The 26,761-nt window shown below is 38.9% G+C and overlaps 1 protein-coding gene across 1 annotated transcript; it reads right to left on the bottom strand.

The window, feature by feature from the left end:
- Nucleotides 1-20,650: 20,650 nt before the first annotated feature.
- LOC110875444 (vacuolar protein-sorting-associated protein 37 homolog 1) lies at nt 20,651-24,829 on the bottom strand. Its single transcript, XM_022123644.2, has 8 exons — nt 24,601-24,829; nt 24,459-24,526; nt 23,395-23,598; nt 22,179-22,266; nt 22,024-22,063; nt 21,808-21,854; nt 21,201-21,321; nt 20,651-20,916 (listed from the first exon to the last, which is right to left on the bottom strand). The coding sequence occupies exons 2-8, from the start codon at nt 24,470-24,472 to the stop codon at nt 20,753-20,755; spliced, it is 678 nt and encodes a 225-aa protein (XP_021979336.1). The 5' UTR covers nt 24,473-24,526; nt 24,601-24,829; the 3' UTR covers nt 20,651-20,752.
- Between the last annotated feature and the right edge of the window lie 1,932 nt (nt 24,830-26,761).

Below are 26,761 nucleotides of genomic sequence, written 5' to 3'. Positions count from 1 at the left end.
TAAAAGTATTTTGGTATCAGTAGGATACCTTCCGTAATGCCCGTAACGAGTTTAAGTTAATATTATGCCCCGTAGGGGCTTTTCGGTCATTTTAAAGACTTTAAAAGGGATTTTCGAGTTCTACAGGAAATATGAGTTTCCCGAACAGCTTATAAAGCTTAAAATACTTTATTTATTATTTAAAATCAGTAGCAACTGGAATCGGGTCAAAAGACCTTGTAGAACTCCCGTTTTGGTCAAAAAGGGCATATTCGGTATTTACCGAACCGTAGCCATAACCGCAGGTTATGAGCAAGGTAAAAATTATTAAAAATCTTTAAAATTCCCAAAATATTATTTTACCACAGTGGGTAAAAGTTTTGGTGACGAAAACTTGGGTTAGATGGGCGTTATGCTAATTGCGCCGTTAATTACAAAACTTTCTTAAAAGTGCGCCTTTTAGCATAACTCTCATTCTAGACCTCGGATTGACGTGAAACTTTAGGGACATGCTTATAATTTAATAAGCAAGGTTTTGGTCCGTTCACGTGTCCGAAATACTCGTTTTAATTTTAAAAAGGCCGTTACGGTCAACTTTTAGGCGAATGACGGAAATGCGCTAAAGACTCGGATAACTCATGAACCGACCACAGAGGCTTATACCAACATGTGACCTGGTCCTAAGAGAGTCCTAGGGTATATTTATACCTCACTAAAACGGGTCAGAACTGAAGTCAAAGCAAAAGTCAAACTTATGCGACTTTCGGCTCCGAACCGGTTCTATATAGCAAATGATCGATTCAAACGAGCGCAAACACATTTATATACTTATTATCATGTTTTATGATTATCAAAACAGGTTCCATAACATATATATTACAGATTATGCATAAATCGCCAAAATAGCTTTCTGTTGACTTTTTAACCGCGCGTTTGACTCGATATTTGACATAGTTAGAGGGGTGATCAGGGGGAACCCTTTTAGAGGTTTATTACCCACATAAATACCAACTCATAACCATTTTTGATTCGTCATAAGACTGAACCATTTGCAAGATATTGCAATGACAACCGTTAGTTACGACGGTTGCGTTTATGAGCTATAACTATGGAAATGTGAAACCAAAATGGTTATGAACGACTTACAGAAGTTGCTTCTTGATTATATAACAGAAGAGAAGGCTTGGGAGCACTTAGAATGATCAGTAGTTGTGTGTTTTGATTGTGTGAATGGTTATGAACTAAGGTGTGCTATTTATAGCAAATGTTAAGCATGTATGATCATTACAACACCTACAACAGGTCAGGGGTGATGGGTAGATGTCCCCTAAGTGTTATGGGTCGAGCATAGGGTGCCCATGCCCATTTGTTGGTTGTTTGATCATTCAAAAGCTCCAAAAGCCAAGTAGTTACTATAATTCTGCATCTGGGCGTCGTACGCGACCCGCATGGACATTCCATGCAACTTTTACGCGGGTCGCCTGGGATCAGAAGATCAGACGCGTAGTTGAGGAAGCTCGCGGCCCGCCTCAACTTATGTTTAAACCTTACGCGGGTCGCGTGAGGTTATATTTTCTGGATTTTTCAAATCTTTTATAATGATTACAGAATCGGCCATTAATAACGAAATCTTTCGTAATGATTCACCTGACCTTTCGGTTTTGAAGGGGTAACTTTGCGGTTTGGCCCTCGGTTATTTACCGATAGGGGCCTCGTGTTAATTACCCGCATTATTAAGTCCCCGGTTTATTTATTAATTATTTTGGAAAGCCTTAACTTTCACTGTTGACGCTTTTAACCCTTCTCCTACGAATTTGATCGTAACTTTCTCGTTTCATAACGAAACTTCGCGAAATTCATATATATTATTTTAGTGAGGGTATAATACCGTTACAAAGTCTTTGGAACGTTAAAGGGTCACTCAGAGGTATTATTAAACATGTTGACACAGTTAACCCCTGTAGTTTGTAATCTCTCACTTTCTTCCGCGTTTTATTTTTGTACGATCTATAATTTATTCGATTGAAGGTTTAAGCATTATTTAGGGATACTATACCGTATTTTTACCTTTGTTGACATTTATAACCCTCGAATTTATATACTTTCAAGGTTTGTCAAAATTAGTCCTTTATTTATTATAGATGCCACGTGTAAACAAATGACACGTGTTAACACATCATTGGACACAAAAATTCGAGGTGTTACATCCTCACCCCCTTAAAATAAATCTCGACCCGAGATTTACTCAAATAAATAGGGGTATTTTTCTTTCATTGTAGCTTCGACTTCCCACGTATATTCAGGACCTCTACGAGCATCCCATTTGACTTTAACAATCGGTACGTGCTTTCTGCGAAGCTTCTTCACCTGTCGATCTTCAATCGACAAGGGTTTTTCTATAAACTTTAAGCTCTCATCTATATGCACATCTGTGTGTGGAATCACCAACGACTCGTCGGCGAAGCACTTTTTAAGATTGCAGATGTGGAACACATTGTGAATTCCATTGAGCTCTTCAGGCAAGTTTAGTTTATAGGCAACTGATCCGACTCTTTCAATGACCTCAAAAGGCCCTATGTATCTTGGACTCAGCTTGCCCTTCTTGCCGAAGCGCATCACCCCCTTCCAGGGTGACACCTTAAGTAATACTTTTTCACCCACTTCAAAGTGAAAATCCTTACGCTTTGGATCAGCGTAGCTCTTCTGCCTATCGCGGGCAGCCTTGAGACGTTCCCGGATCCGGACAATCTTGTCCGTTGTCTGGAAAACAATCTCTGGTCCCGATAATTGGACCTCTCCTACTTCCGCCCAACAAACAGGCGATCTGCATTTCCTACCATATAATGCCTCAAAAGGCGCAGCCTTTATGCTGGTCTGGTAGCTATTATTGTAGGAGAATTCGATCAGGGGTAGGTTTTTATCCCAGTTACCACCTAGATCGATCGCACATGCACGAAGCATGTCTTCTAGCGTTTGGATAGTACGCTCACTTTGACCGTCCGTCTGTGGATGGTAAGCCGTACTAAAATTTAAACGCGTGCCCAAAGATTGCTGGAAACTCTTCCAGAAGTGAGATGTGTATCTAGTATCCCTGTCGGAGATAATAGACACAGGTATGCCGTGTAAGGCTACAATCTTATCAACATATAGTTGGGCTAACATATCGGAGCTATACGTCTCCTTGATGGGTAGAAAATGAGCTGATTTAGTCAGCCTGTCGACTATGACCCATATTGTATCGTTTCCTTTCCTGGTTTTGGGTAACTTGGTTATGAAGTCCATAGTTACGCATTCCCACTTCCACTCGGGAAGTTCAGGCTGTTGTAGCAAGCCAGACGGCTTTTGGTGCTCGGCTTTGACTTGAGCACAAGTCAAGCACTTTGCTACATGGGCGGCTACAGACTTTTTCAAGCCTATCCACCAATAATTTGCCTTTAAGTCTTGGTACATTTTATCAGCACCAGGATGGACTGAGTATTTGGAACTATGGGCTTCCTGGAGAACAACATCTCGTAGTCCCCCATAAATCGGGACCCATATACGTCCATTCAGCCTAAGAATTCCATCCTTGCTAAGAGTCAACTGCTCCGCAGTTACCCCCAGCTTTTCATTAGGATAATTAGCTTCCAACACAGCCTCTCGCTGTGCAGCCAAGATCCTTTCAATCAAATTATTTTTAACTTCAATGCTCTTGGCATTGATTCGAATGGGTTTTACCCTTTCTTTCCTGCTCAAGGCATCGGCGACTACATTCGCCTTGCCGGGATGGTACCTGATTTCACAGTCATAATCATTCAGGGTTTCCATCCAACGGCGTTGTCTCATGTTCAACTCCTTCTGGTTGAACAGGTGCTGGAGGCTTTTGTGATCAGAGTAAATCACAAATTTAATACCATAAAGGTAGTGCCTCCACAACTTCAGTGCAAATACAACGGCACCCAACTCCAAATCATGGGTGGTGTAATTCTTTTCATGCACCTTTAATTGCCTTGAAGCATAGGCAATCACCTTGCCCTTCTGCATAAGAACACACCCCATGCCCGTGTGTGATGCATCGCAGTAAACTACGAATTCATCCGTACCTTCAGGTAAAGTCAATACAGGTGCGTTGCTTAGCTTTTGCTTCAGTATTTCGAAGGACTCTTGCTGCTTCGGGCCCCAAATGTACTTTTCTTTCTTCTTGGTCAAGGAAGTCAAGGGCGCAGCAATCCTCGAAAAGTTTTCAATAAATCTACGGTAGTATCCTGCTAATCCCAGGAAACTACGAATCTCGGTAGGTGTCTTTGGCTCTTGCCAGTTCATGACTGCCTCTACCTTAGCGGGATCCACTTGGATACCACGCTCACTCACAACGTGTCCTAAGAACTGAACCTCTCTTAGCCAGAATTCGCATTTCGAGAATTTGGCGTAGAGTTTCTCACGTTGTAGTAACTCGAGAATGCAACGGAGATGCTTCTCGTGGTCATCTTGGTTTTTAGAATAGATCAGGATATCGTCTATGAAGACTATGACGAATTTATCTAAATACGGCTTGCACACGCGATTCATGAGGTCCATGAACGCAGCCGGTGCATTTGTGAGCCCAAAAGGCATCACTAGGAACTCGTAATGACCATAGCGAGTCCTAAATGCAGTCTTGTGTACATCTTCATCTCTGACCCTTAGTTGATGATAACCCGACCTTAAGTCGATCTTGGAGAAGTAGCTTGCTCCTTGCAGCTGATCGAATAGATCATCGATCCTTGGTAAAGGATATCTATTCTTTATGGTAACTTTATTCAGCTCTCTATAGTCGATGCACAACCGCATCGATCCGTCCTTCTTCTTTACAAACAGGACAGGAGCTCCCCAGGGAGATGAACTAGGTCTGACAAAACCTTTCGCCAGCAGTTCATCCAACTGGGTCCTTAGTTCTTTCATTTCCGTTGGCGCTAATCTGTAAGGTGCTCTTGCTATCGGAGCTGCTCCAGGAATGATGTCAATTCTGAACTCCACTTGTCTATCTGGTGGCAAACCAGGTAGTTCTTTCGGAAAAACCTCAGGGTATTCAGAAATGACGGGAAGATCCTCGATCTTCGGCTTTGGTTCTTCAATTATCACTTGAGCCATGTAAATTACACAGCCTCTGTTCAAACACCTTGAAGCTTTCAGCATAGATACGTCTTCGGGCAATCCGTAATGCGTATCCCCTCGAATGGTAAGAGATTCACCATTCGGAGTCTTTAAGACTATTTGCCTCTTGCCGCAGATGATTTGGGCCTGGTTATGGGATAACCAGTCCATGCCTAGCACGATGTCAAAACCCGCAAGTTTGAAAGGAAGTAGAGATAAAGGAAAAGAATGGTTCCTAATGGATATTTCACATCCTTCTAGAACGGTAGAGACGGTTTCTATCGTGCCGTCTGCCAACTCTACTTCGTAATTTACGTCTAGGGTTTTGATTGGCATATTTAGTAGTTGGCAAAATTTCTGGTCTACAAAGGACTTGTCAGCGCCAGAATCGAACAGTACTCTTGCAAATATATTATTTACGAGAAAAGTACCTGTAAGCACATTGTCGTCCTTGACCGCTTCCTTTGCATCCAAGCGAAAAACTCTCGCATTTGTCTTCTTAGTCTCTTCTGCCTTCTTGGCATACTTCGGGCAATTACTCTTTATGTGCCCCTTTTCATTGCAATTAAAGCAGGTTGCATCCTTTATCTTTTTGCACTCCACTGTCTTATGATCCTTGGACTTGCATAGCCCACAGGGTGGAGTCCTTTGTTGCGACTGTGAACCAGACGCAAACCTACACTTCCCGGAGTGAGGTTTCTTGCAGACCTTGCAGTAAGGTCTTCCATCAGCTTGCCCCTCCTTCCTTGCCTTCGACCCTTTCTTGCCCTCACCGTTTCCACGGTGCTTTTTACCGGACTTTCGTGAGGTATCATCCTCACGTTTTCGCTTTTCAGCCTCCTTGCTCCTTTGTGCCCTCAGACGGACAGCATCAAGTGTAAGAGACAAGGAGAGGTCAGTAACTGACCTGAAGGTCGTTGGCCTAGAGGCCTTTACACTGGCCTTAATCGCCGGTTCTAAGCCCCCAATGAATCGGGCAATTCTTCGTGGTTCTGGTGTCACAAGATATGGCACCATGCGTGACATAGTGTTAAAGCTTGTCAGATAAGCTTGACAATCCAGGTTTGTCATCACTAGTGAGACAAAATCAGCCTCAATCTTCTCAACCTCGTGCTGAGGGCAGTAGTTTTCTTTTATGAGGGTAATAAACTCCCCCCATGACATTTTGTACAAGGCAGACTTACCTGAAGCCTGCACCAGAGCTCTCCACCACGCCAGGGCCTCGCCCTTGAATGACTGGGACACAAACTTAACCACGTCCCTCTCAGCGCACCCGCTGATGTCCACAATCGTGTCCATCTCGTCCAGCCAGGTGATACAGTCAACCACACCTTTCTCCCCTGTAAATTCACGGGGCTTGCATGATACAAAGTATTTGTAGGTGCAACCCTTAGCACTGGACGCATCAGTATATTCTCTATCGCGGTGAACGCTGTGCTCAGTAGACGAGTGCTTGTCGTCATCTTTCTTGGGTTCAGAGGGTGGTTTGGAGTGTGTCTTTGGTTTAGAGGGTGGTTTTGACACAGATCTGCCTTGAGACTCCGTATGTTGACGATCAATAGCTGCCTGGACAGCATTGTTGATCAGAGCCTTTAGCTGTGCGCCTGTCAAATGTACTGACGCATTGTCATAGTCATCTTCATTCGTGTGGCTGTTCTCTCCATTGGGATCCGCCATTGTAACTTGAATCTGTTACAGAAGATAACAAAATTTTAATTTAGGAGATTATTATGTGATTGTCTTTTATGACAATTTGTCAACCATGGTACAGAGACCATATTCGGTTAATTTATTATCTCATTACATTAAATATTAGGATTTGAATATATCCTATTTTAACTATATAAATAGTATTGGCGGCATAAAGCCTAATCATGATGATGTTTTATAATGTTAGCCGAGATTTCAGAGAATCAAAGGCATAGAGAATTGAACCGTAGTTCTTTTATCTCCTTCTGACAGAGAGTCATAGACTACCACTGCCTTTTGTCTTTAAGACAATTATTATGGCCCATAGGCACTACACCTCTAATGGATGTTTTGATAATATTGGCCCGTAGGCACTACATCACTAATGGATGTTTTAATAATTCTGGCCCGTAGGCACTGCATCACTAATGGATGTTTTAATAATACTGGCCCGTAGGCACCGCATCACTAATGGATGTTTTTATAATATTGGCCCGTAGGCACTGCATCACTAATGGATGTCTTTATAATACTGGCCCGTAGGCATTGCATCACTAATGGATGTTTTTATAATATTGGCCCGTAGGCACTGCATCACTAATGGATGTCTTTATAATACTGGCCCGTAGGCATTGCATCACTAAATGGATGTCTTTATAGTACTGGCCCGTAGGCATTGCATCACTAAATGGATGTCTTTATAGTACTGGCCCGTAGGCATTGCATCACTAAATGGATGTCTTTATAATATTGATCACCTTCATTGGTGATTTAACCCACGATCTATATATCATTTAGTTGGGTTTTGAAATCCTCAAAGGATTGTTGTATAAGAATGACGTGCGTGATTATAACGAATCACATCTGCCATGAATGTTAACATGAGTACAGAGGTTAACAGGGAATCAGAATCTTTTCAGCTAGGTCGTACCATCTTGACTGATCTTAAAAGACCCCAAGCTAGGTTTCACCCCCTTAAGATTCCTTATTAGGCAGATCAATATAAAAGGAATGGTTTTGATTTTTTTTTTTTATATCTATTAAAACAAAACTCATAACATACATTCCAAAATCTCAAATACAATTACATATTGCCCTAAACGGGTCTTTCAAATAATACATACCCCCATAGAGGTTTTAAAATAAGTGACAAGTCCACGCAGGGACTAATATAAGATAGGTGTCCATGCAAGGACTACAGATAAGTCCACGTAGGGACTGAAATACGATAAGTTGTCCACGCAGGGACTTATTTCAAAGTAGAAATTACAGTGGTACTACTATTAAGGGCTAGTGGTCACGTTTCTTCTTTTTGCCCTTTAGTAGGTTCGCCAAGCCCTTGAGAAATCCTCGGTGGCTTTTCTTCTCTTCCTCGAACTCTCTCTCCACACGATCTAGTCGATGGAGTATTTCTTCCTGTTCAGGAGGAGAAAATCGTGGTTGTGGCGCTTGATGCGGAACTGGAGGTCTGGGAGGTATTGGATACCCATGAGCTGAGTAGTCCGGTGGTCCCATGTTTCCATGTGCTCCGTCAGGGTAGCGCGCATTATATCTTGCCGACACCACATATGGGTCGCGCTCATAGCCGTAGTTGTATTGTGCTTGTGACGGTTCAAACGGATTGTAAGCCGTTGGACCTGTGTAAGCTGGTATGGGTTGGTCATACCCAAATGGTGGCGAATTTCGTGCAGTAGGTGCGGAGTTCACCTCCTGTATAGGACTTGAAGGTCCTTCTTCATGTAGTGGCGGATAGTGGCTACTACTAGAATGTCGAGGAGTGCTGAAGTGGTTACCCCCTCCTCCTCGTGTAGACATACGAGCATTGGTCCTCCTACGCCTCGGCGGATCAGGTATTACTGGTTGTGCCGGTGGCGGAGGTGGTGGCGTAACTGCCTCAAAGCGTGAATCCTCAGAGGGATCCTGTGGATGTCTCGGTTGTTGTGTCTGATGAGATGGTGTGTTGTACCACTCATGTCGGTCAAACAAGGCCATAAAGCTATCTGGGCCTTGATACTGTGGACCATGATATGAAGATCCATCAGATACTTCTATCGGATGCGTGGGCGTACCACGAGCTGGTTCAGTTGGATCCTCATCTTCCTCCATGGGATCTTCAGAAAAATGGTCTTGTGGCCCTAGTGGAACAAAACCTGAAGGTTCCTGTATGTAGTCAGCCGGATTAAACTGAGCTACGTAGTATGGACTAGGGTCGTCATAATTCCGGTGTGAAACCGAACGTTGCAGAGGTATGAAGGAAGGTTGTGGATTGTTGGGATCATTTTCTGAGTTTGGCCCAAAGGAGTGCCGGTAGGATGGCGTCGAGCTGTGCGAAGTGGAATGCCTCGCGGGTTCGTAAAGATCTCTTCGTCGTTGTGGCTCTTCGCTTCGTGTCATCGAAGGATGTCTTGTACCAGATGGTCCAGCTTCTTGATCGTGATGTGTCACGATTTCTCCTCGGCCTCTACGTCCCCTTCCTCTTCCTCGGAATATAACAGGTGGCATTTTCCTGCTCCAAAACTTATTAAAACTCAATCGAAAATAAGACAAAATGGAGTAGTAAATCCGAATTTGTCCTAAGTTCTTGTCTAGACTCAAGTATGTGCAATTGTGTCACTGAGATTAAACACATTAGGATAGTGTTTAATTCACTCAATGTTGGCTCTGATACCAACCTGTCACACCCCGATTTCCACGTGTCTCACCGGTGGGCCCGGTGGGGGATTACCGTGACGATGTTGGCAACAATATAGTCAAACCACACAATTATATAATGCACAGCGGAAGCATAAGATAAATATATAAATTTCAACCTCTGATTGTAATATCAAAATGTATTACAGAAGTTGAATATCCACAGTGGATCGTAAATACAGATAAAGTATTGTTCCATCAGATACTGCAATCAAGCTTGCGAGGCTTATCCCGACGCTAGGGAGCTAATACCAGCCAATTACGTTTAGGTACCTGCACTTAATCTTTTTGGGGAAAATACGTCAGTTTACACTGGTAAATACATTCAACTGACACATTTGAAAATGTTTATTAAAATTGATTTGAATGCACAAGGCACAAACTCTTTTTAACTTGGGAAAATTCATAATGATCTTGTGAACGTTTTACATGTTCTTTTATGCGTTCAGTAGCCCGGGTCGTGCCGGGTTAAAGATTTATAGACACACCACGTTTGCGTAAAACCGTAGTAAAGAAACCAACGGCTACGTCTTTTAGTTTTAATGTCGACACTTTATACCGGGTGTACGCCTACACCGGGATGTCGATGGTCGTGGCCATTTCGTAAAATGATGCCGAGGATATCCGGGACAACGGTCATTAAACCCCCCAAAGGCTTATAAGCAACAAAACTATTTAAATGAGCCAATCATATTTAATCAATTAACCACCTAAGCGATGGAAGTATATAATGCTCAATCAAGCGGTATTAGTATACCGTAACCCAAGCCCATATAGGGGAAATAAGTCAAAAGTATTTACCTTTGCAAGTATTAATCCTTAATTTAGATCAAGTCACCGATAGCTTTTACTGGGGCTCCTAATCTGGAACGAAGGTTTTAATTAACCTCTTAGAATCCTAACGGTCCTTATATTAGCCGTAGCTTAAACCGGTTGATTCCGATATATAGATATGGTTAATTCGCACGAAAAGGCGAAAACCGAGATTGGAGTATGATTTGGACCCAACAAGTTCAGTGACTTGTTTTATATGGGTTTTTAGTTCATACTCTGGATTTTGGGGTTCAAATAATATAATTTGACCCATATCGGCTATTGCACGAAGACTAGTTTCATGAGCCGTACCGTATGCGCAAATAGGCGAAACGGTTAACCATAAGTGTCGTACGCTTATTTCCTAAGTCAATATGCCTTAAAAGTATTTTGGTATCAGTAGGATACCTTCCGTAATGCCCGTAACGAGTTTAAGTTAATATTATGCCCCGTAGGGGCTTTTCGGTCATTTTAAAGACTTTAAAAGGGATTTTCGAGTTCTACAGTAAATCTGAGTTTCCCGAACAGCTTATAAAGCTTAAAATACTTTATTTATTATTTAAAATCAGTAGCAACTGGAATCGGGTCAAAAGACCTTGTAGAACTCCCGTTTTGGTCAAAAAGGGCATATTCGGTATTTACCGAACCGTAGCCATAACCGCAGGTTATGAGCAAGGTAAAAATTATTAAAAATCTTTAAAATTCCCAAAATATTATTTTACCACAGTGGGTAAAAGTTTTGGTGACGAAAACTTGGGTTAGATGGGCGTTATGCTAATTGCGCCGTTAATTACAAAACTTTCTTAAAAGTGCGCCTTTTAGCATAACTCTCATTCTAGACCTCGGATTGACGTGAAACTTTAGGGACATGCTTATAATTTAATAAGCAAGGTTTTGGTCCGTTCACGTGTCCGAAATACTCGTTTTAATTTTAAAAAGGCCGTTACGGTCAACTTTTAGGCGAATGACGGAAATGCGCTAAAGACTCGGATAACTCATGAACCGACCACAGAGGCTTATACCAACATGTGACCTGGTCCTAAGAGAGTCCTAGGGTATATTTATACCTCACTAAAACGGGTCAGAACTGAAGTCAAAGCAAAAGTCAAACTTATGCGACTTTCGGCTCCGAACCGGTTCTATATAGCAAATGATCGATTCAAACGAGCGCAAACACATTTATATACTTATTATCATGTTTTATGATTATCAAAACAGGTTCCATAACATATATATTACAGATTATGCATAAATCGCCAAAATAGCTTTCTGTTGACTTTTTAACCGCGCGTTTGACTCGATATTTGACATAGTTAGAGGGGTGATCAGGGGGAACCCTTTTAGAGGTTTATTACCCACATAAATACCAACTCATAACCATTTTTGATTCGTCATAAGACTGAACCATTTGCAAGATATTGCAATGACAACCGTTAGTTACGACGGTTGCGTTTATGAGCTATAACTATGGAAATGTGAAACCAAAATGGTTATGAACGACTTACAGAAGTTGCTTCTTGATTATATAACAGAAGAGAAGGCTTGGGAGCACTTAGAATGATCAGTAGTTGTGTGTTTTGATTGTGTGAATGGTTATGAACTAAGGTGTGCTATTTATAGCAAATGTTAAGCATGTATGATCATTACAACACCTACAACAGGTCAGGGGTGATGGGTAGATGTCCCCTAAGTGTTATGGGTGATCATAGGGTGCCCATGCCCATTTGTTGGTTGTTTGATCATTCAAAAGCTCCAAAAGCCAAGTAGTTACTATAATTCTGCATCTGGGCGTCGTACGCGACCCGCATGGACATTCCATGCAACTTTTACGCGGGTCGCCTGGGATCAGAAGATCAGACGCGTAGTTGAGGAAGCTCGCGGCCCGCCTCAACTTATGTTTAAACCTTACGCGGGTCGCGTGAGGTTATATTTTCTGGATTTTTCAAATCTTTTATAATGATTACAGAATCGGCCATTAATAACGAAATCTTTCGTAATGATTCACCTGACCTTTCGGTTTTGAAGGGGTAACTTTGCGGTTTGGCCCTCGGTTATTTACCGATAGGGGCCTCGTGTTAATTACCCGCATTATTAAGTCCCCGGTTTATTTATTAATTATTTTGGAAAGCCTTAACTTTCACTGTTGACGCTTTTAACCCTTCTCCTACGAATTTGATCGTAACTTTCTCGTTTCATAACGAAACTTCGCGAAATTCATATATATTATTTTAGTGAGGGTATAATACCGTTACAAAGTCTTTGGAACGTTAAAGGGTCACTCAGAGGTATTATTAAACATGTTGACACAGTTAACCCCTGTAGTTTGTAATCTCTCACTTTCTTCCGCGTTTTATTTTTGTACGATCTATAATTTATTCGATTGAAGGTTTAAGCATTATTTAGGGATACTATACCGTATATTTACCCTTGTTGACATTTATAACCCTCGAATTTATATACTTTCAAGGTTTGTCAAAATTAGTCCTTTATTTATTATAGATGCCACGTGTAAACAAATGACACGTGTTAACACATCATTGGACACAAAAATTCGAGGTGTTACAAGTTGTCAAGGTTAGGGTTCCACCCCTGGCATAACAACTTCTTTCCTATTTTAGTAAAAATAGAGACGAAAATCCGCGCTAAAGTATGGATTTCACTCCTAGTTCAACGCGAATTCTTGCGTTTTATAGATAAATACAGATCAACAAGCAATTTAATCGAGAGTTTGCGGTTTCCACACCTAATGTCGACTTAATCGCTTATTCACAATTTGAAAATTCGAGTGTAGGCGAGAAATATGAGGAATAGCAGTAAGCTCCTACATAATCCCTACTGGATATGCACGGGTCAGTCTGTTGGGTCCTAACTATAGACTAGGTCTCTAAGACTAAAGACATCGACCCGGACGAGGTCGAGTCTTGCCTAATTCCCTATAGTTATGGCTCTAATACCAATCTGTCACACCCCAACCGATGGCGGAAACATCGGGGCGTGGTACCGAGCGAAACAGATTGTCCAGAAGTTTCCAAAACAACTACAATTACCAATTATTTAAAACAACACGTCCCATACCATGTCATAAAAGATAACGTAATTATTACAGACAAAATCTAGTCAAATAGTTATGTTCCGGCAACTCAGGTTTCGTTAGTACAGACAACTATTTGTTGGTCTCTAGGACTCTTTCCTAGCCTTGATTTCCAAGCAAATAGACATCTTAAGCACCTGTCACATACGTTAAAATAAAGGTCAATACACATAGTGTAAAGGCGAGCATACAAGTTTGATAATAGCATATAGAGTTCGAAATAGTTTACGCATAACCAGCACGTACACTGAGTAAAACGAAGCATGATCACCACTGTAATCTGCAAATAATTGTCCTTACAACCCCCGCATGAGCGGGTGCTGAGTCCAAACTATAGTACTATCATCGTTAAGGCAGGTAGCCAACATTTCATGTGTAAACACAACAAACAAGCATTCATTTAGTCACGTATAGCATGCAGTAACGGTTAGCGTTTAAAGTATTGCGTAGTGTGTTCAATGTGATCTTGTATAAGTAACGTATGTAACACCCAAAAGTGCGTAAAGCAAAAAGGGATCGAGTATACTCACAGCGATTGATGGATTAAAGGGAGCGTTAGAGAGTAGGGTTAGCCTGAACAGATTGATAGCATAACGATAAGTGACGCGTAAAACGATACAAGGTGTATATGGCTCGGACAGCAGCTCGATCGGACGGTAGTTCGATCGGACAGTAGTTCGTTCGGTTGGCAGTCCGCTCGGACGGTCATCCGGTCGGGTGACCTTTCGAGTGGATTGTTTCTTCCTTTGGGAAGGATGTGTTTGTGTATGATGGCTTGACTTTTGAAGTTTTTGTTGTAGCATTTGAAAACATTGAAGTATCTCTACCCTTCAGGTCGGTCGATCGAATGGTCGTTCGATCGGACAGCAACCCGTTTGGCTAGGCACTTCAGTGAGAACAAGTTCGCAACAGGTTGTCACTCGATCGGACGGTCGTTCGATCGGGTGGCATCCTTTGTACATTGAACTTGTTGAAAATTGTTTAAGTGTGGAAGTTTAAATGTTTCATAATACGGATGGCATTTCATCCGATCGGACAACAATTCGTTCAACACTCAGACTACAAAGATTGGCAAAAAGGTTAAGTATGGGACCCAAGATGCAAGTCGTTCGGATTGTCCAGTCGCACGGTTTGGCTGTTCGATCGGATAGCAGTCTAATCGGACGGCACCCCGTCCTGGTTGTCCTGTTCGTCTTACACTTGGTTGTTTTGATTGTTTGTCGTTTTATCGAGACGTTTTGATAATGTGTTAATCAACATAAACTTTGTCAATACTTGGTACCCTGATCGGACAGGAATCACCCCAACCCGGTCAATCAACGGTTCGAGACGGTGTTCCATGTTTAACCCGGAATCGGTAGTCCTAGGATAGAATCCAGATCTTGAACCAACATAACCACCGGAATGAGTAGTGAGTCGGCACAAGCTCTGATTCTATTGGTTTTGAGTGCATTGAGTGTAAAAGAGTTGGAAGAAAGTTGGTAAAACCATCTTTCAATCCTTTTCTTTGTGAATATGTTTAGATCTATGAAAGATCTTTGTTTGTTTATGTGGAAATCGGTTAGATCCAAGTTATTCTTGGTGGAATGAGGCCAAAACATGAAGTTCTTCAAGAACACATGATGACGTCATCCTAGAATACCTTGAATCTTGATGATTTCACGGTTAAAAGTAAAGATTCAAAAGATAGAAAGGTGTAGGAGTGCGTGTAGATCAAGGAAGTACAAGATTTAGGATGAGATCTTACCGGAATTGAGAGAAATCGAAAAAAAGGTGGAGAGCACGAGCAGGTCGGACGTTAGCTGCCAAAAGTGGTAACAATGAGAGTGACAGGAGGTATTTATAGAGTTCCCAAAGAGGAAAGGGGTTGGTCGATCGAACAGTAGTTCGATTGGACGGTTGGTCGATCGGTCAGCTACCTGATCGATCCGTCAGCTACCTGATCGATCAGTCAATTGTTTTGACGAGTTTTGCCGTTTCGATTGCGATTGCGAGCGATGCGAATACGATAGAGTTTCCTATTCAAATTACTTTTAATCCCAACTACTCATATCTCGCACTATCCCTTCTCCACTAATTATCATACCGTTTCGATTGCGACTGAGTTTGATTACGTTTGAGTTTCGATTGCGATTCGATTGACTACCACACAAAACATAAATAAACATGCACAAGTAACACATAAGGCACACACACGTATAACAATAATCAAAATGCATAATTCGAGTTGCGAGTTCGATTGCGATTCAATGCTGATTAAATTAGTTTGATTAACGTTTAGTTGGCTTTATCGCATTGTTACTTCCTATTGTTCACAGTCGTAAAGCGATTAGTACTCATCGATTACTACGATTATAATTAATTACTCCACATAATACAACTAACGTAAAACATAAAAGACTATCCACGAGTCAAATAAGTCAAAACAGGAATTGAGGAAGGAGTGACAGATCGCAATTAGCAATCTTGTCTCCCTTTGACTTTAATCTTTACTTTGACTTTAGCTTCCGAAAAACGGGGTGTTACAACTTATTCCCTTATTGGGAAACCCATATTGGGTATAATTTATTTAATAAACCATATTGGATCTGTCAGGTTTATGCCTACATCCCGTGCTTAGGTCGTGGCCATTTGCAATTAATGAGTCAAGGATATCCAGGACACGGTCGCATTAATCCCCAATGTTTCAGTCAAGCAATACTAATTAAAACGGGTTATTTGAATTTCCTGAGACATTGGTCTTCGAATCCCATACCCGACCATGCGGTAATTATATTACCGTACCCCAAGCCCGTATAAGGTAAAAATAGGTTAAGAGTATTTACCTGAGCTAGCTCCTGTCTTAAATAACAAGATTTATAATAACTCAGCCGTATTCAATTAAGTAACCGTAGGTACAATTTACCAGGAAGCTCTAGTCTGGAATGATGGTAAAAATACCCAATTAGAATGCTAACGGGTCTTAATTAAGTCATAGACTTAGACCGGTTAGTTTTAAGTATGAAAACGGTACGATACGCTAGATTAAGCGATGACCGGAATAGAATGCAATTTAGACCCAACAAGTATGAAGACTTGTATAATATAGGTAAACTAAGTACATTCTGAATTTTGAGATAAAAATTATAAGGTTAAACCCGTTTCAAACTTACATAAACTAATTACGTAAGTCAGACCGTACGCGTATAAGCGATCACGAGTAATCGAATGAGACATATACAAGTTCCACAAGTCATTATGCGTAAAACATGTTATAATGTCAGTAGGATACTAACATGTATGCCCATTAAGGTTTTAAAACCTAATTAAGCCTCACAAGGGCGTTTTGGTCATTTCTGACTTATAAAAGGAGCTTGCAAGTAATATGATGTTATGGTCATAAACATTCTGGAAAAATATTTGATTTATGATATAATATCAGTAGGATATCAAATATATGTGTGGTTTATGCTTTAAAACCAAACTATGCACCATAAGGGCATTTTGGTCATTTCACACATAGTTTTAAGGACTTAATTGGGATTACGACTTCATGATTTATACCTACTGTAAAAATATTAAAAATGATTTATTAAATCAGTAGGTAATAAGTCTTGGGTGATAAGTATGGCTTAAAACCATACTGTGCGCCTAATCGGCGTAAAAGTCGTTAGATGACGATATTAACGATGTTTTAGTAAATCTGATGCTATGACCAGCTTTGAATAGTTAAAATATGTTAATTGTCATAACATATCAGTAGGTAAAAGGTTTAACATGATTATTGTGCTTAAAAACTAATTTAAGTGCCTTAGGGGACATTATCGTCATTTAATAATATTTTATCAAAGACTTGTGCATAAACTCGGGATATAGTCTAACTTGACATCCCAAATAATCCTAATTATGATATCATATCAGTGGGTAACAATTTTTACCAACAAAGTATGCTTGAAATCATTCTAGATGTAAAAAGGGCATTTTCGTCCTTTTAAAAGCATAATTTACGACCATTTAAGCAAACTCGGTTTATGACCAGATTTATAACATTAAATTATGATAAACATGTTAACATATCAGAATGCAACTTATTTGCATCTCACGTATGCTTAAAACCTTATTTTTAGCGAAAAGGGCAATTTGGTCAACTTTAAGCATAATAACGGAACTTGCAATATAACCTCGGATTACTATATGACATGTAATATAACCTTAGGGAGTTATACTACATCATATTACGATCCTAACGGAAACTTAAATCAGTAGCAAACTAGTTCTAATTCAGTTCATAAACGAAAGTCAAAGTAGAAGTCAAACTTCGCGACTTTCGGTTGCGAACCGACCCTAAAACTGGAATTGACGAGCCGAACATGTTTACACATGTTCTAATAATTATTACCGAGTTGTTTAAGTGATAAAACATATTTTAGAACACTTTTAAACTCAAATCGCAATTATTTTAAAATCTGACCCGTTGACTTTTTAAAATGTCAATACGTTGACTCGTTAATTGACCAAGCAAACGTGATTATTAGGAGGTGCCCTTTTGAGGGATTAACACTTACCTACTTACGATCACGTAGCCATGTTCGTTGCGAACAATGACATGACCGTTTATGGTCTAACTAAAAGTCAAAGCGTTTATCGTAAACGCTTGACTTTTCGGCTTTAAAAGCCAAATAAAAGAACTAGTCACGAATCACGAAAGGAGCACTTACAAGTGGTCCTATGGACTGAAAAGAACTCAAAGGAGGTTCCCAATTGCTCAGGACCCTCCAATATTGAGAGTATAGAGAGAATGAAGAAGAGATGCAAATGAAAGTGGATGAATTCATCACCTATATATAGTTTTTGGAGAGTTCTTGGATGATTGACAAGTGTTTAGAGGCTTCTAAGATGATGACAAGTGTTTAGACAAGTGTCTAATACCAGTTATAAGCCCCTTGATTCGATTAGAAGGTTTTAGGAAGCTTGGAGTGGGCTGCAAGGAAGAAGAAAGGCAATTGTACATACTTGCTGTCCAGATGATACTGTCGCGTCGCGCGACAGAAAAAAGGAGGGGGGTGTCGCGCAGCGCGACCCCCTGTGGTTTCAGCAATATAAGTTTTAAACTTGGCACTTTTGGCCCCTTAACCTAATAATTTGAAATAACTTTCATAACTAGCATATTTAGCCCTTCAAGTTAGGTTATAGGTATTCATGGAAGTATAACAAACATCGTTAAACTCCGGTTCGGTTAAAAGATCACCCGAGGACACTAGTTTCACTCGCTGACGCTTTTAACCCTTTTAACGCACAAAGTTGTGCGTAATATCGTTTAACGATATCAAAGCTTTACTTAGCCCATATTAGGTATTCCCGAGAGTATTATTGAACATCACGATGTTCCGGGTTTGTTAAAAGGTCACTCAGAGGTAAGAACTAACATGTTGACGCTTTTAACCTTTCGATGTACGAACTTTTGAATTTTATTACGAACGGTTTCGTTTATCTAACAAGTGGCTCGTTAAGAGGTTACGAATACCGTATAAGGTCACTCAGAGGCTTAGTTTAAGCATGTTGACACTTTCAGTCCTTTCATATTCATAGTTTTCGATTTTGATGAAATTAGTCCCTCATAGTCAACGTTTGACTTTATTAGGGTTTATTACACGTGTCAACACATCATTGGACACGGTTTTTACGAGGTGTTACATAGAGTCTTGGGGTGCATCCCTAGCCAGTACAGGATATAAATTTACATAATCACCCCGATGATTCGTTGTGCAGGTTGTTATCAATGATTTGGAGGGAATTTGCAAAAGACAGTGGCTCTCAAACAAGGGAAGCGAGCATGTCTTGGGGTTTAGTTGGTGGTGTCGGAGAGAGTGTGTGGTGTGGGTCTAAAGGGCGTCAATCAGTGGCGGACCCATAATTTTTTTGCTGGGGGTGCGGAATATTCTTAAAGATTTTAGGGCCCCTAGCTATATAAAAAAATCGGTTCATAGCGGGTCAGGTCGGGTCATGTAAGACAAAGAAAATTAAACAAAAATTTATATAATCATCAAAAACACGTCAAACGTCATTACAAACCTATTTAGAATTGTGCCCTACAGGTTTTTATTTTTTTGAAATCTATCCAAAACATCATCTAGAGATACTAAACACTCCATAAATTCATTACATTCTTATGGTTACTATATAAATCGCTCCATAAGTTCATAAAATAACACTAAACACTTAAAAAAAATAAACAATCATGAACTATAGTCCATAATTTTCAATTTTATTTTCAAACATTCAAGCCCTAGTATTAAATGTTGATTACTTGTAACTAATCATTTAAACAAACAAAGCTATACATAAAACAACAAAATCATTTAACTACAAGTCTAAAACAACCGAAAAAATATCAAAAAACCATAAAAAGATTAAATCCTTATATGTCTATATTTTCTCCTAATCATCACATAAAAAAAAAAAAAAATCAATAAAGAAATCATAATAGTTCTATATCGGAATTTTGGCGTAATATGGCTCAGTCTCGCCATAATTTTGGTTTTTCCAGCAAACAAAGCCGTCCGGCAGTGAGCAGTGGTGTCAATCGTTGGGAGTTTTTTTTGGGGCGGGATTTGGAGTTGGAATTGGAATGGGTGGATGGGTTTTGGTTATTTTATTTAGTTCAAATTTATTTGGATTGGGTTTGGGCTTGAGTTAATAAAAGTAGATTGTAGTTTGGGCTTTGATTAGGTTAAGTAATTAAGTTAATAAGTGGTTAAAGAATAATTTTATAAATTGTGTTATATACTTATATATAAAATAATAACCAGTGTTTGATTTTTTTTTTAATTTTATAATATGTTGTTTTTCTAAGTGAGGTGGTTGAAAATTTTCAAGGGGTGCGGATGAACATTTCCAAGAGGTGCAGTCGAAATTTCCGGCGAAAAATAACACTAAAATTTATTTTTTCAAGGGGTGTGCCCGCCCACCCTCGGCTTAGGGTGGGTACGCCCTTGGCGTCAGTTGAACGTCTAACACCTCCTTGATGGATCCGTTACGCGGTGGATCTAGATATCATCGGCAAAAAAAGTGAGATTTTTTAGTGAGTGGTAAAAGGGTTACTTTACAACACTTTTTAGCGTGTTACAATTCGATCACAGGTCTCAAGTAAGATAATTGATTCCATTGGTTTACTACCATAACCTCTTGAAAGTCACATATCCCGTGCAAGTTGTGATATACCCAATCCCATTACTTAGCACAGTATTGATGGGTCCCGTGATTTTTCATAACGGGTTCTTATGGCTAAAAAATACATGAAATAAAACAAAACCATTACTTTTCATGTTCAAATGTTACAATTATATGTTCAGTATAAATCCATCCACAAAAGTCCAATATTGTTTGACCAAAATATAGTCAACCGACCATAGAAGTGCTGGCTGCAAGGTGGGTGAGGGCCCGTTTATGGTAATCAACACGTAGTTTTTTGTACTTCTGAACGAACGTTGCAAGATCAATCTCTTTTCCAAGAAGCTGCTGGTGGAGCGTTTCAGATTCCTCATCTGTCTTATTCATCGACTCTGAAACCATTTATAATATATTACTTATAGCAATACAAAAATCCTTGATTTAGACAAAAACAATTGACAGTTGATCACCCTGACAATAATATAAAAGTTTTGTTTTAAAATGAACTGAAAAAACATTAATTTATTGAAGGTCTAAAAGTAATCCGTTTAGATCTATTAACCAACCAGGCCGTTTTGCCACCTCGAGATTTTCACAGTGCAGTCTTAACGAGCACATAGCAAAAATATAAGAACCTATTATGTTTTTTGGGCCTTTAAAGAAAGAGCATATTTACCTTGTAGCTTGTGTAGCAAGGAACCAGGAGAGTAAGACTTAAGAATTTCAGCTTTTCGCTTGGTGAGAGCATTTAGCTTTTCTTGAGCAGAAGCTAACTCACTTGTTCTTATGATCATGCACTGTACCACAAGAAAACAACAAAAAGCTTGAGCCTTTTCGGATTATTTCTACAAAAATTTGAGTAAAATACCATTTTTGTCCCTGAGGTTTGGCCAGTTTTGCGACTTTCGTCCAAAGGTTTGTTTTTCGCATCTGGATCATTTTCATCCAGCTCGTTAACTCCATCCACTTTTCTCCGTTAAGCCAGGAGTATTTTTGTCTTTTAATTTAACAAAAAAGACGGAAATACCCCTGACTTAACAGAGAAAAATGGATGGAGTTAAAGAGCCGGATGAAAAGGGAAAAATTTCAATCCAAATGCGGAAAAACAAACCTTTGTACGAAAGTCGCAAAACTTGCCAAATCTCAGGGACGAAAATGGCATTTTACTCAAAGTAATATAATAAAACTAAAGAAATCACCAAAATTGTCAAAACCACCCTTAAACATTTATAAATTAAATATTTTTCTACATAGAAGAGCTGTGACGAGTCCTGAAAACTCACCTGGTTCCTCAATTCGGTTATCTGGGGTTCTTTTTCCAAGTTCTCTCCTTCAAAATAAAAAAACATTCATGAAATCACATATACGAAATTACATAGCATTTATAACTAATTTTATATAGACGCAACCCCGATCAACCGCTTCACAAGTAAAAGGGTTACACAAGTGAGTAGGGGTACAACTGTGAACAAAGTCTACACATCAGCTAAAAAACTTACTAGCAAGCTGCACAGTTTCCTTTCGGAGCTCATCTCTTACCTGGGTTACAAAGAAAAGAAATTATACGAGAGAAAAGAAAACTAAGAGATAAAATCAAAATGTTGAAGATTGTAATGAACTTATTATTGTGTGTGACAAATAATTTGGTGCTTACATTGTTCTGAGTTCTCACAGGATCAATAGATAGCAAGAACTGTTGATAGGCCTCCGGGTCAGATAAAAGCTTCCGTAACTCATCAACACTACATCAATCAAACAATGCAAGATAAAATATATAGTTATAAAACAAAAAATAAACAATAATAATAATAAATTTGGAAAAATGTACTCATCGTAGGCAGTGTTAGGATCGATCATCAACACACAATAATAGTTAAAATAAAAAAATGCAACTAATTTTCACAAACACGTAAATCTTAACTGAGATGCTTATTGATATGCTTGTTGACAATCTATATAACTACTGGATAACGATTTAACAGTTAATCTAATTCAACAATTTAACTGCTAATAATCCATCAACCAAATGTGATCAAAGCTATATTCAACATCGAAAGGCTGCTACTATTAAAATTACTGTAACAAATTAACAGCTAATTATATCTAATATAATAGCTAATGTATCATAGTTTTCAAGTAATAATTAATTTATTTTAGTTCTCAAGTTTTAACATTTCATGTATTTAATTTATCTCACCCATAAAACCACCGCATCAACTCATTTATTATTTCTCAACATTTTAGTGAAAAACCACTGGACACTTGATGCATTTTAGCTCTCAAGTTTTAACATTTAATCATCAACTTATCTCACCAATGAAAGCACTGTATTAGTTCATTTATCCTTTTTCAAACATTTTAGTGAAAAACTAGTGGACACTTAGATCACTCCCTCTTCACTTTTATATTATCTTAGTTTCTCTCTCTAAACTGCCAACCCCTCATCAAAGTTGATACATATCTGAAATTGGGGACCTGAAGCGATTGAAACGGAGCCTCAGCCAAAAAGCGACTGCTGCAAGCCCGCTTCACGGGATCGCCTCTCTTCATATCCTATTAAGCGTTTTCTAGAACGTAACACACCACAGGTGTGCTTTTTTTTAAAACAAGGTACACTTAAGTCTTAGCATGCTTCAAAGAAACCGTTACAAATTTAAACAACTAAAAACTGAAAATACCAACTTCATCTTTATCCGATCATTACATGAGGGCATTTTTATAAGAAAATGATCGAAATTTCAAACTGAGACACCTTAGTAAGAAAGTTTGCATATCCACTATGTTTGACTCTAGACAAAATAGCTAAACATGATATACACAGAAAAAGTTAAAAAAAAACAAAAGAAAAGAATAATAGAAAAAAAGTCTACCTTTTATCTTTTAGATATACAATAATGCCAGCAGCCTCTGCAGGAGAAACATGAGGTCGATCTCCAACCCTTTGTGAGTAAGCGCTAGAGTTGATGCTATTAGGAGTAGCAGGGTGGGATGGACTTGGTGTGCTAACAGATGGAGGATACCATGAGTTTGTAGTAATTTCTTGTGGCCTTGGGTCACCTTGCTCTTGAGAACCCCTGAAAAATAAAGGTAGTTAATGGTTATTACTCTAGTGTTTCATGTATGCAAGTACAACTAAGTTAACGAAAACAGTTGTTCATCATTTACATTTACGACAGACAAACGTAGTGACCAGGAGACACATGGTTTGGTAATTTGATATCATTCAGATTCAACTTTGGAAGCAACCACCACCACAAAAATATAAGATTTATCTAAAAGCTAAACAGGAGTGAATAAAAATAATCTATGTGCAGCTATAAATCCCCAAATTTCTGATTCATGTTAACCAATTAATCAAAACCTAACAGTAAGCATAGTTGTCAAAAGTGCACAAGGTGCATGCCTAGGCGCAAAAGCGCACCTTGTGCACTGCGACTTGAAAGCCCACCCTTTAGGCGCTCAGGCGCAATTTCAGGTGATTTTCTGGCTAATATCCGGCCAAATTCCAGTCAAAAATGGTGAACGAAAACTCTAATTAAGGCTGGAATCAACCTAAATAAGCGTAGAATCAACCTAAAACAGCCTAAATTGGCCCTAAACAAGCCTAAAACATGTCTAAAACCCCTAAAATGGTGTTTTATACTGCTGGTAAGCTTAACAAGAGAACACAAGTACAATCCCACCCTTACATCCAACATACACATCTTATTAAAACAATTTCATTGCAAATAAGAGGCGTATGTTAGCAACCTACAATTATTACATAATTTTAAACAGCAATTGGAGCAAAATCAATTAAACTTATCAACTAAACAAACCTAAACATCATAAATCAAATCATACTATCATATACACTACCTGAATTCAACAATTCAATAGTATAAACACATAAACCCTAAATTAACTGTAACAACAAAAGGACTAACAGAATTACCAGAACTTAAACATATTTATCAGAATCCGTTGCTCTCACAACTGCCTTTAACAGCAAATCAATTGAATCTGCAAAAAGCAAATAAACATTCCGATAAGATGAGATACAAATTCACAAATTAGGTCGTGTGATCGTTTTATACCTTCGTCGTACGCAACGGATTATATGATCGGTCGATTGCGTGCACGAGAAGCGATTGCCGGAAAATAATATCTCACCGGAGATATTGATTTAGGGTTTACCGGAAACGTGTTCTCCGATGATACTCTCCAAGAGACTATTTGTTGTTTTTATAAAGGAAATAGAGATTATTTGTTGTTGACTTTTGATTGAAGTACTAGTTTAACCCTTCTACTTATACTTTTTTGTTTATTAGATTTAGTTTCTTAAAGTGAGATTTGAATGTTTGAAAAACTCTTTTTAGTTTAAAAAATCACTTTACTTAAATTTCAGTTTATTATTTCAGTATGCATAAGTTAAAAAATAAATAGTTTTTTTCTTGCAGACAGGTGGTCCATCTCTTCTACTACAGATATCTGCAGATATGGTTCGCAGATTGCAGATATTTTACCTCAGAAAAAACAAACAGTACCTTAGTTACTCAAGGTGGATATAATAAATTCGTTGAAATTTTGGGACTCGGTACCAGTACCAAATTTCCCATATTAATTTTTTTTTGTAGGGTTTTCGGTACTAGTAACGGTACCTATAATTGGCAAATTTCGGTATCGGTATTTTTGGTACCAGTACCGAGCTCATCCCTACCCTAAAGCTAAAGTCGATAATATCTTTTAATAATTTGTAATTACTTAAACTCTTAAAATTATGTAAAATTACCTTTGGTCCTCTTTATATATACATTAGGTTGGGTGATATGGTGTAAAGCCTCATACTAGTTATCGGGCCACGTAAGCAGGAGACTTTAACATTAACTAGCACAGTAGCACGGTGTAGGCTAACATTGTTTAAAGAGTTAAAAAGTAAAAGGAAATATGATTGGCTACTACTTGGGTGATCCCTACAAAAACAAATCACTATGGCGCTCGCCAAGAGAACGACAGATGAACTGATGGCGCCCTCTTTTGGTGGCAAGGGGATGGTGTACAAGGCGTTACTGGCAGATGTGGAAGTAAGGCGTGAGCTCACACCGCACAGCCTTATAATATAGTATAGATGTATATTTGTTTTTTTTTTTTTCTATTTTGTTTAAAATGAGTTTTTAACTTCTATCATGTGCATTAATAACTTATACCTCGCATGTTTTTTTTAATATAGTATACGAGTAAAATAAGAAAAATATGTAACGTTTTAATGCTGAAAGATTAGTTTATATAAATTTAGAATTAATTACATGGTTAGTATCTGTGATTTATCTATTTTACCATTTTTATACCTATTTTTTTGTAAAATTACACCATTGGTATCAACGTTTACAAAATTATTTCACCATTAGTACATCATAGGTACTAACCATGTAAGTAATTCTACAGCCATAGGTACTAGTGGTGAAACAATTTGTAAAAGTTGGTACCACTGATGTAATTTCCAAAATATAGGTATGAAAATGATAAAATAGATAAACCACATGTACTAACCATGTAATTAATTCTAAATTTTAGAATACATTTATCTATTGTGCGGTAACTTACTTCATATAAACTAGTTTTTTTAAGTCGCACGTTGCGGCTGTCACACCCCAACCGATGGCGGAATCATCGGGGCATGGCACTGAGCGAAACAGATTGTCCAGAAGTTTCCACAACAACTATCGTTACTATTTAGTTTAATTAATACGTCCCATACCGTATCCCAAATAGTAAAACAAATTATTACAGATAACAACTAGTCAAATGTCCTGTTCTGACAACTCAGATTCAAATATAAATAATATAATTGTTCAAATGCCTCTAGAGACTCGATCTGCAAGATCTACAGACAACTATGCTCTAGACGCTTATTCTAAGCTCGCCTTCCTAGCAGAATAGCATCCTAATTGCCTGTCACATACGTTAAAATAAAGTCAATACATAAAATGTAAAGGTGAGCATACAAGTTTGATAATAGCAAATAGAGTTCGAAATAGTTTACGCATAACCAGCACGTACACAGAGGAAAACGAAGCATGTTAATTATCGACACGGGTCTATCGATACCAATGACTGCGGGTTGAGTGTCCGAGACAGTTCGCAATACATGATTACCACCGTAATCCATGCAAGTAATTGTCCTTAACAACCCCCCGTGTGAACGGGTGCAGAGTCCAAACTATAGTACTACGTCGTTAAGGCAGGTAGACAGCATTC

The sequence above is a fragment of the Helianthus annuus genome, chromosome 1, assembly GCF_002127325.2.
Source record: "Helianthus annuus cultivar XRQ/B chromosome 1, HanXRQr2.0-SUNRISE, whole genome shotgun sequence".
NCBI lineage: Eukaryota > Viridiplantae > Streptophyta > Magnoliopsida > Asterales > Asteraceae > Helianthus > Helianthus annuus.
This window is presented reverse-complemented; position numbering and strand designations above follow the sequence as displayed.

What these genes read in the sequence shown, in the direction of transcription:
- LOC110875444 (XM_022123644.2), bottom strand. An exon ending in TAACCGAATTGAGGAACCAG is followed by an intron (nt 21,322 to 21,807) that starts GTGAGTTTTCAG and finishes CTTGTGGTACAG; the next exon opens with TGCATGATCATAAGAACAAG. An exon ending in CTTGCTACACAAGCTACAAG is followed by an intron (nt 20,917 to 21,200) that starts GTAAATATGCTC and finishes AAATGGTTTCAG; the next exon opens with AGTCGATGAATAAGACAGAT.